General features: G+C 41.4%; 1 protein-coding gene across 1 annotated transcript; it reads left to right on the top strand.

Annotated features, from left to right (window-relative positions):
* The first annotated feature begins 538 nt into the window (after positions 1-538).
* Positions 539-6,814, top strand: LOC113078089 (fascin-like). The gene is made up of 5 exons (XM_026250384.1): positions 539-1,496; positions 4,167-4,323; positions 4,599-4,720; positions 4,857-5,024; positions 5,098-6,814. Exons 1-5 carry the CDS (start codon positions 674-676, stop codon positions 5,301-5,303), a joined length of 1,476 nt encoding a protein of 491 aa, XP_026106169.1. The 5' UTR covers positions 539-673; the 3' UTR covers positions 5,304-6,814.
* The last annotated feature ends 4,306 nt before the right edge of the window (positions 6,815-11,120 follow it).

Raw genomic sequence — 11,120 nt, 5'->3', positions numbered from 1 at the left:
CATTTACTCACCTTCATGTATTGCCAAGATTTTTTTTCTGTGAACAAAAGATATGTGACCCTGGAGCACAAAACCAAGAAGCAAGGGTATATTTGAAGCAATAGCCGGTGATACATTGTATGGGTCAAAATTAGATTTTTTTTCTTTTATGGCAAAAATCATTAGAGCATTAAGTAAAGATCATGTTCCATTAAGATATTTTGTAAATTTCCTACAGTAAATATAACAAAACTGAATTTTTGGTTAGTTATATGCATTGCTAAGGCCTTCATTTTGACAACTTTATAGGCGATTTAAATTATTATTTTTTTTACCCTCAGATTCCAGATATTTAAATAGTTGTATCTCTGCCAAATATTGTTCGACATCTCTCCAACGTGCTAGGATGCTCGCGTCTATTTTACGCAATATAATATATTTTACTAGTGAGAATATTATCCAATTCTGTGTTTTACCAACTCATTTTGGGCTGTGAGAGAGGGATGAAGGAAGGCGGGACGGCGCGCGTGACATCACTCATCTGTATAAAAGCTACAGCTGTGTCTGTGCGCTCGCGATGTGAGGCTGCAGAGAGAGAGAGGCGCGCGCACGCTCGCTCCTTCAAACAAAGAGACCCGTCAACATCATCCACGGTGCACCAGCAGAACCCATTCCAGCAAGGCCGAGAAGAATCATGAGTGCAAACGGAACCAGCGACATGCTCCAGATCCAATTCGGACTGATCAACTGTGGGAACAAATACCTCACAGCTGAAACGTTCGGCTTCAAGATCAATGCATCAGCCACCAGCATGAAGAAGAAACAGATCTGGACCTTGGAGCAGAACGGCGACGACTCGAGCACCTTCTACCTGAAGAGCCATCTGGGGAGATACATCGCGGCTGACAAGGACGGCAACGTGACGGGTGACAGCGAGACCCCGAGCGAGGACTGTCGGTTCGTGATCACTGCACATGATGATGGGCGCTGGTCGCTGCAGTCTGAGCCTCACAAGCGCTACCTGGGCGGCACCGAGGACAGAATCACCTGCTTCGCTCAGACCATCTCCATCGCAGAGAAATGGAGCGTGCACATTGCCATGCACCCCCAGGTCAACATCTTCAGCGTCACAAGAAAAAGATACGCGCACCTGAGCTCCGAGCAGAGCGAGATCGCCATTGACCGAGACGTTCCATGGGGCGTCGATTCCCTCATCACCTTGGTCTTCCAGGACCAGAGGTACCACTTACAGACATCCGACAACCAGTTCCTGAAGAACGACGGAAGCCTGTCCCCAAACCCTGACAAGAACACGGGGTACACGCTGGAGTTCAGGTCTGGGAAGGTTGCCTTCAGAGACTGTACTGGGAAGTACCTGGCTCCCTCTGGTCCCAGTGGAACCATGAAGTCCGGCAAGAGCTCGAAGGTTGGCAAAGACGAGCTTTTTGTTCTGGAGCAGAGCCACCCTCAAGTGGTCCTCACCGCTGGCAACGACAGGAATGTGTCCACCAGGCAAGGTAAACGATGCTGCTTTATTTATTGTCAGTTACATGTGTGCTCGTTTATGCAAGAGTACATCAGTCAGGGTTGGGTTCCTGTAAATCCTACATAATTATCTACAGCGCATTCTTAATTATAGGTATTCCGCTATTTTCCTTTTCTTGTGGTTGTGGGGAAATGGGCAGAGCCCAGGGGTGGATCAGTGCAAATGCGGGAAAAGAGAGAAAAAAAACATATGCTTCACTTTGAAGATCCTGAAATTCGGTCTACTTGCAAATGTTTGCAAGTGATATCTCAATTTTGCTTTTATTATTATTATTATGTTTTTTTTTTTTTTTACTATGGGTTACAGTGCTCTGGTTTATTGTCACAATTGAAATCTGTTAGCTGAGAATGAAATCGATGCTCAAGCCCTTGTCTGCAGCTTTGCTCAATCATTCTTCTGTAAATTCCATAACGGCTGTAGTTTGGAGAGGCCAGTGTGCTGTAATTAAGTTGAGAGTGAAGGCAATCATTACTGTAAACACCCAGAAGAATTGACCTGAGACTGCCAGACTGAAATAATAGATTAAATTATACAGTGCTTAACGCTGTATTGGTGAAATATTGTGCTTTTCAGTGTCGCCATTACAGCTTTGCTGCCCTATTACTGCTGAAAATGAAACGAGATGATCTGCTTTGTTTTAATAACTGCTAAATTGAATAAAATTTAATTGAAAGATATAAATGGCATCATTACGTGAGGATGTCTGGGCTTTGCTTGGCAATCCCAGCTCTGTTTTACCAGTATTGCTGTATGAGGCAGGACAGTGCCAGTGTGTTGGGCCTGTGCCAAGAGGCACGTGGTCTCTGCAGGTCATGATTCTTCTATATGGCCTTTGTTTCCTAGACTTTACTTCTTTTATGTTTGTGATTCATTTAGCCTTGTGGTAGTGCAAGATTGCATCTACCCTTAAAAAGCAGTTCATGCCATTTGCTTACAGTGATCTGGACTTAATTATGATGCACAGCATCTTACAACATAGAGACTTCACCAATGCTCATGCTTGCCTAGATCAAATATTTGCCTTCAGGGATACAATCCTTAGAGAATATGGCTCAATGTTTGTGTCATGTTCCTTTGAGAGAATTAGTGAGGGGGTCGAGATTTCAGACGTGTGCTGAGGGTAGAAGGAGAACAAAGACCGCATGCTCTGGGCCCCAGCTCACCATTCAGCCCAGCTGCTGAGAGTATTTGGGCAGCCCAGCACGCAGAACAATGGAGCCTCGCTATGCACAAGTTTAGCCATTTCAGCACGCACAACAAACACTGATGTACACTCGCTTAAATATCTGCTTTAAAAGATTATGAGTCTCCCTGCTCGCTTGCCTGCTCTTCCTTCCTTTGTGGCAAGGACATCGGATGTATGTCATTGCGTAAATGCTTATATGGTTTTCCAACAGTGTCTTGCATTATATTTTGTATTCATTTGGGGATTATTTGTCTGTGCTGCTATATGATTGCAGCTGCTTGACCCTGATGGCTGAGTGTTTGGCAGATCACTATCATTATGAAATTGACTTAAAATATCCAAAATGTATATTCCTACAATATTGTGCTTCTAAGGTTAAAGGCTATTCACTGGGGAAATGAAGCCCTGCAGTTGTCGTGTGGATCAACCATTCGCAGTCGAGCGATGGGGGTTGGGGGTGTGTCTGCTGGTGTCTTAACACCTCCCAAACCATTTAAATGTCGGGTGAGGATGCATACCTCCCTAGAATGATTGAGGGGATTTTTTTTTCCCCCTCTTGTCATGCCTGAGACTGATTTAGAGCAAGTCTCCGGGCGTCTTAGTCATTCTCTTTTGCAGATCTTCCATTTGCAGCCATGTGTTTCTCATCTTGGCCATTTATTTTCCTTGCTCATTCAGGCACGCATTTTTTTGGGGAAACTCAATCTGCCTTCCAGAGGCCAGGCCGCAGCAGTGCTAATACACAATTTTCTATAGCTGTATTACTAGCTTGGTGAAACTGGAACATGTAAGCAATCATGGTGAATCACCGATTAAAAATACAGATGACGTGTTTGACCATGCATGTTTGAAAGAGTCTTGATTTCTCCGACCAAACTTTGTAGCATTCATTCTCAGAGTAAATGTTCATAAAAATTCTAGCTGTACCTTCATCTCGTAGATTTTTGTCTTCATGTAGCTTTAATATTTCTGTTCAAGAACCGGTCTTCTGTTTTCCTCTACAAAGACCGTAAATGCTAAATGTATCTGATGACTGTGTGTGTAAATGCACACAATGGAGTTTAATTACATTTCCTGCAGTAGAGGACTGGTGGTCTGGTCTTTCACTGAGCTTGATTCTAATCCATGAATCTAAACTACTCACCGGATGCATTGACTATTGTTGTCCTGAAGCCTCCCACTAAGCATCCTGGCATATATGACAGTCAAAATTCTTAAGGGGATTAACTCTGTGTGTGTGTGTGTGTGTGGAGGCCAAAGCAATTGCCAGGGTAATAGTCGATAGCATTCAACACTCTTTAGTCAAGTAATCTCAAAGATCAGCATCCCTAAATCTGCCGAGCTCTCTGCTCACTCCGCATGGCTGATCCAGATCTAAGATGTGTTGTGTGCTCACAGGGGATTGGTGGTGGTTATAATGTGGTTTACAGTATGCCGTGTTTTTGTGTTTGACAGGCATGGACCTCTCGGCCAACCAGGATGAAGAAGGTGACCAGGAGACTTTCCAGATGGAAATCAGTAAGGACACGAAGCAGTGTGCCTTCAGGACCTGCACTGGCAAATACTGGACCCTCACAGCTAATGGTGGCCTTCAGTGCACTGCCTCTACAAAGTGAGTGTGAATCACAGGAACATGCCATTATTGTCAGTCTTTTCATACTAACAGTCTTTAGACTAAACAATTTATGCCTGTTGGTGGGTCTATTTTTTTACGTCTTGCATTAATTATACAACATTCATATAATTTAGATTGTAAAGGGTATCTTGCAATCAGTTAAAATAAATCTCTAAGCACTAAATTTTTGATAATCGTTTTGCTGATGGGAGTATCATTTTGGAGTATCTTTTATATTTTAGAATTTAATGTATAATCTCTACAACAACCAGGTCTGCTAACTGCTACTTTGACATTGAGTGGCGTGGGAAGAAGATAACCCTGCGTGCCAACAATGGAAAATATGTGGCTGCCAAAAAGAACGGACAGCTGGCTGCCACTATTGACACAGCAGGTGGGTGTAGCATGGTTTCCTCTGGTTCAACCTCTTGTTTGGAAATTCTCCAGTGATTTAGTAAACGTGTTGAGAGATGGATGTTAAGTGGAGCACTTCAATAGCACAATCTTAATTTAGAAGCTTGTTTTTTCAGGTGAGACCGAGGAGTTCCTGATGAAGCTCATCAATAGGCCCCTCATCGTGCTGAGAGGGGAGCATGGCTTCATTGGCTGCAGGAAGGTGACCGGCACCCTGGACTCCAACCGCTCCTCATATGATGTCTTTGGGCTGGAGTTCAGAGATGGAGCCTATAGCTTGCGAGGTTTGTTGTTAATTTAGACTATCTCTTTGGAAAGACAAAAAAAAGCCAGGTTTTAACAGGTTTCTTCTCTCAGACTCCACAGGGAAATACTGGATGGTGGGCAGTGAGTCGAATGTGCTCAGCAGTAGCGACACCCCGGTGGACTTCTTCCTCGAGTTTTGCGACTACAACAAAGTGGCTATCAAGTCAACTGAGGGGAAGTATCTGAAGGGCGATCACGCAGGTGTTCTGAAGGCCAACGCCGACGATCTGGACACCTCCACTTTGTGGGAGTACTAAAAACACTTGCGTAACCACTGTGGCTTTTTCTTTCCAGTCTTTCCCTTTCTGTTATGCATTTTGAATATGGTTTTTGAATACGAGTGAGCACACAGGCCAATAGCAGAGAGAAACCCAAAGGTGAAGGGTCTTGCTTCTAGTCACGTATACTCGATTCTGTCTAAATACTTCAGGGTTTGTGTGCCACAGCATTACTGCTGTGTTGTGCGGTTTTCATTGATGACAAGTGGCCAAAACTGGGACTTCTGGGACTAAACTGGCATCCAAATTTCTGTTTTGTGGTTTAGCACATCTAATGTCATCTCTTAATCTGTCATACTAATCCACAAGTCGCTTCAGTCTCTGGAAGATCGACTATGCTTGGCAATCGCAGCGCCACACGTTGAGCCACAGGATTTTGATGTACCGGATTGTAGCGTGATCCCTCTTCCTAGTCTTTGCACAGTCCTGTATCGCACTCTTAATATTAACACATAGCAAAATGTTATTATTGATATTGAGCTATTGATGATGTAATGCTTCCCACTGTATTGCCAGTCATTAGTACCTACCCTCATGACCCGAGGACTAAGGCAATATTTACAGGTTAATGTATGAATGTTTCGGTTTTTTTTTCTTTCCGTACACTTGACAGAGTTATGAAGGAAGCTCTCGGGCCACTGAAAAGGCGAGGAGCTCAACTGTTTTTTGTTTTGTTTTGGTGTTTGAAGTACCGCAGTGCTTCATGTACTGCCAAACGATCTGTGCCATTAGAATTAATTTTAATGTTTAAAAAGAGGAAAACCAAGAGAACTGGATTGGTACCGTACAGTCCCTCATCTCACAATTAGGGTTACGCTTTAAATTGCAAATGGGCGGGAAAAAAAGTATAGATATTAAAGTGGAAATAGTTTTCTGCAACTGGAAAGTGATGTCATCGGTACATTGAGCGTGAAGATACTGACGTGAGGCATGTTGTTGCAGGTTCAACACAGTGTTTATGCTAAATGAAACCACTTTTCCCCTTTAAACTGGACAATTTCTCAAAGGAATGGTGGGTCTGGGTTCACTGGACTCGTGCAGTGTTCTAATCTGGAAAAGTAACTTACATTTTTGTTGTTGTTTTTGAGTAGGCACAGACATTATCATAAACCTCATTCCTTTATACACATTACACCTCAGACAAAAAACCCAAATTAAGACCATAACACCACACAGGATTGCTTAAAGTTTTAAACCTAAGGTTAAACTGGTGCTTAATTGGTTTTTAGGTGTGCGTCAATATAACCGAGTCCCTCTGAGCTGAACTTTTTATTTAAGAATAGAGCTATCATTTCACATGATAATGATCTCCCATTGCTAAGGGAATGATAATGACTGTGCCTTATTATTGGGGGGAAAAGACATTCCACATTATACTTTGTAAAGTCTTTACAAATGACTTTTTATATTGTTTTGATATTATGGTTATGTTTCCTCATGTGCCATGGGTACAAATGAAATCTGGAAATAAATATGGTTTGAATATGAAACTCTTGTCAGTGAATTGTTTTTAATTCTAGAAAAGAAACCTCTAGAAACATTAGTTCTCTTTAAGTGGCAAATCAACGATCAACATCCTTTTCTTCTTGTGAAGTGATATGGTAATTGTCATTAAGCTTGAGCAGGATTTGGTGAAGTATGAGCGCAGCTCCCAGAGTTTTGGAAAGGTTACCTCTGCTGCAGCAGAATCAATGAGAGAAATTAGTTTTCTCCTGAGATCGCAACTCCATCAAATTTTTTTAAGCTGTTGGCCGTTCCACCAATGAGGCTTTTGTTCAGTGTTATTGCTGGAGCAGCAGTTTGCAAACTGCTACTGAAGTGCAAAGAGCCTAAAAATGTAACTGAACGGACACTACGCTGTACAAAGAAGGAGCTTCAGTATCTAAACCGCAGATAGAAATACAAATTGAAAGCATGTGATATTTGCTGCAAGCTATAAAAAGATTTAAAAACCACAATATTTCAATAAGACCCGCAGAAAATCCACTCAATTGAATATGTAAAAATAACAGACATTTTTAAATGGAGATGCTCAGATCACATACTAATTGCAACAAATGCAAGTAACACTCGGAATAATTTTTTTTTTTAAAGTAGAAAAAAACTGAAATGGTACTGCTGTAGACTGATCCGTCCAGTATACACAGCCATCCCAGAAACAAAGAGAGTCATCATACTCTCTAAGCTGGGAAATTAGGTTTATTGAACAGGAAGCCCATCAGACATTTGTGAGTTCAATAAATAAATATGCATGCATCAGATTGACAGGTAGACTAACAGTCTTCATGAATCATCTTCTAACTATTAGTCTCCATGAGTGTTATATTAGATTACAAATACAGCGGAAGATGACGCCATGAGCATTTCAATTCAGGAACTAAGACTGAAAGGGTTAAATGATCCTGAGGGGTCAGTGTTTCCATGGTAACTCGGAGCATGTCATTTGAAAGGGCTCTATTGTGGGGGTTGACGGTGGGACTGGAACTGCAGCGTTTCAGGTGGCCAGGATTTCTTCATTTAGTCATGATTTTCATGAGACGCAGGTGCAAGCTTGAGATCACAGAGGCTGAATTCAGATTCACATGATGGACCGGTGGACGGCATTTGAATAAACACATCAGAGCAGAGCAACAGCTTTGCAGCGATGTGGCTAACAATGTTTGCACTGTGACAAATGTCAGGACATTTCTCTAATTATGCATGTGGTTTCGAAGTTTTGCATGCATTTTCATTTTTGAGATATGTGTGAAAAGGAACAGGACGTACTCACAAGGTATGCTGCCTGATATTTTTTAAAATAGTAACTGAAACAGTTGGCCTCTATCGGTGACTTTAGACCCTTGATCTTATCTTACATCTGACCTTGAAAAATATCTTGCATTTTCAATTTTCATTTATTTTCACAGAAAGTAACTATAAAATATCATTTTAAAAAAAGTGATGTATTCCTGTGAATGTAAAGCTGAATTATCAGCATCATTGCTCCAGTCTTCAGTGTCACATGATCCTCAGAAGTCATTCTAATATGATGATTTGCTGCACAAGAAACCTTTTCTTATTATTATCAATGTTGAAACTCTTTTCCAGTTTAATATTTTTGTGTAAACCAGTTTCATGTTTTTTTTCCAGCATTCCTTGAAAAATATAAAATAAAGAAAATGACCTCATTTATTTGAAATAAAAAATATTTTGTAACATTATAAATATCTTTATTGTCACTTCTAAGCAATTGAATGTTCTTGCTGAATAAAAGTATTACATTTTTAAATTGACTGGCCCCAAAACATTTGAATAATAGTGTTTATACTGCAGAGGTTTGTGTGCCAAAATGATGTTTCCTTTATATAAGGAAAAGACTGACATGCAAATTATAGCCAAATAAATTAATTTTAAATAATTTTAAATCCATAAAGTAAATCCAAAACATTTACTAGTGATCAGGTTAAACTGTTCAGTTAAATGCAAATGATTGCATTTGCATCCCCACACACATCTCCTTCTTATAACCTAATCTCTGGGAGTTTATAATATCATGGACAGCAGATAAAGTCACATGACTATCACTGACCCCAGGAAATCACTGCAATGTGTGACCACCGCCTAGAAGATCACACGGGGCATGATGACACTCTCATGACTGCAAGCCCAGCCCTTCACAACATTAACACTTCAGCAAACACAAAAGGAGGAAATCTTAACATCACTTCCCTTCAGGCTGATTATTGGAGACATTGACCATCCCTCTGGAAATCATCAGTACATTACCATAACATTGAAGAATTGCAATCTAGCTTCAGGTTGACCTGACACAGATCCACAAACCACAATGTAACTGTTATAATTCAGTGTTCCAAAAAGAGGTTTTCGGCATGATGCCACAGAAGCAGATTTCTGGTCCCCCAAACAACCTTTCAGTTATTAAAATGATCAAAATCCAGTTATATTATTAAAATGTTCTTCACACAAAGAAAAAAAAAACTTCACTGAAAGTTTTGAGGAACCCAATAAGGGTTAGTCGCTGGAATGAATTGGAAAACTTTTTTGAAAGCCTTTATTTTTAAGAGTGTTGCAAAATTGGGGTTTTCATAGGAATGCCATAGAAGAACCATTATGGGCTCTTTAAAGAACCTTTCAGTGAAAAGTTCTGAAAAGAACCATTTTTTTCTTAATGTGAAGAACATCTTGTCAAATGTAAAGGTTCCATGGTTGTTTAACGTTCTTCAAGGAACCATCAATGGCAAAAAGAAGCTGTATTTTTCAGAATGAGAGACCTGAGGAAACATGATGCAGAAGATTCAGGGGCTCAGATCCAGTTTCAGGAAGCTCTTAAGCTGTGGGTGTGTTGAGCACAAGCTGCCAGGGTCGACCCTTCACACCTGCAGGCGTACAGACCTAAAGACCGTCCATCTGCTGACCCATTAGGAGGTTACCATGTCAAACTGAGACCCTTCATTCGCCTGCACCGCGTCAGGTGTGGAGCACCGGTGCTCAGATACACCACCAACAACAGATGGGAGTAAAAAAATGACTAGATTATCCCGATCTTTTCAGGATTGTGCTATTCTGCTGGTTTGATTGGTCTCCACACCACCATCCCTTTGATTTCACCAAAGAAAGGGCTTCTGTAAGAGCCTCGTGCTCTCTGTGAGGATGAGTAATGTGCTTTAAGAGGCGTGAGGGGTCTGAATAAAGCCCGGGGCAGAGGGGACACTGCCAGCGGGAGGAGAGCTGGAGGTGAGGATCCTGGGGGCTCCATTAGAGCAAGAGCTGTGGCTCTTTGTTGAAGCTCTGGGCAAGAGGACGGGACTCTCTGTGGGAGTCTCACTGCACCAGTCACGCCAATGAACCAGTCACGCAATACAACACAATAAACAAGCCACTTTACAGGCATTACGGGCCGCCGTGCGGAATAACAGCAGCTTAATGCTTGATAATGTATTGATCTTTGGCTCTGATGGCCTGCATTACATAAATCAGAAGCAAGAGTTCCTGAATCATTCTGTCAGATGTTGTAGTTGTGTGTCAGATTAGCAGGTCCTCATGGATTATGAGCCTGAAGAACTCAGGAGAAAACGCTCTGCAGAAGTGGAACGGCTGTCATTCACACATTTTGCATGTGCATTTATTAAAAATACTGATTCATTTGATAATGCTTTTAGCTACCAGTATGACTGTAACACTCTCTGCATATGGGTGAAACACATTTACCTTTGTAAAGCAAAATCCTGCCGGTGCATTAGGAATCTGAAGGGTTTGGTCATTTTTAGTGATGGACGTGCTCCCCACACACTTGGTTAACTTCGGAGAGAAATTGACCAACAGAAAACTAGTAAGTTTGGAAAAGACCAGAGTAAGCGGCGCTTCATGCATCACTACACTGACAACTGAGCATCTTTGCCCATGATATTTTGCTGTAGTTTTGTTCATGTGACTACACGTTTGCTTAAATCATTTCAGAAGAATTCTGCAGGTTTCCCTTATCAGTGCAGAAAATATATTAAGAAGCATGTATGAACATGAAAAGCAAGAGATGGTAATTATAAATTCATAAAAATAGCTCAACAGATCTCAATGTACAAACATCCATGAAAGAGACGGTCAAGCTCACAGTGAGGATGTAAAAGAAACGTCTAGTATCTAATTACATTTGTATGTTCTCCACCACCCCATTTACATCTGCTTACAGTTCCTCCTCCATTTCCCTTTGTGATGCAAACCTGATAAGCTCTCAAATGTTACATCCCAGCTAGGGCTGGGCACCAAATGGAATATTCACAATTTACGCTGACATGAAAT

Source organism: Carassius auratus, unplaced genomic scaffold, assembly GCF_003368295.1.
Source record: "Carassius auratus strain Wakin unplaced genomic scaffold, ASM336829v1 scaf_tig00024173, whole genome shotgun sequence".
NCBI classification, from domain to species: Eukaryota; Metazoa; Chordata; class Actinopteri; order Cypriniformes; family Cyprinidae; genus Carassius; species Carassius auratus.
Note: the sequence above shows the minus strand (reverse complement) of the source record. Positions and strands in the feature narration are given on the sequence as shown.

What these genes read in the sequence shown, in the direction of transcription:
- LOC113078089 (XM_026250384.1), top strand. Translation starts at nt 674, where the DNA reads ATGAGTGCAAACGGAACCAGCGACATGCTCCAGATCCAATTCGGACTG. An exon ending in CAGTGCACTGCCTCTACAAA is followed by an intron (nt 4,324 to 4,598) that starts GTGAGTGTGAAT and finishes TACAACAACCAG; the next exon opens with GTCTGCTAACTGCTACTTTG. An exon ending in TGCCACTATTGACACAGCAG is followed by an intron (nt 4,721 to 4,856) that starts GTGGGTGTAGCA and finishes TTGTTTTTTCAG; the next exon opens with GTGAGACCGAGGAGTTCCTG.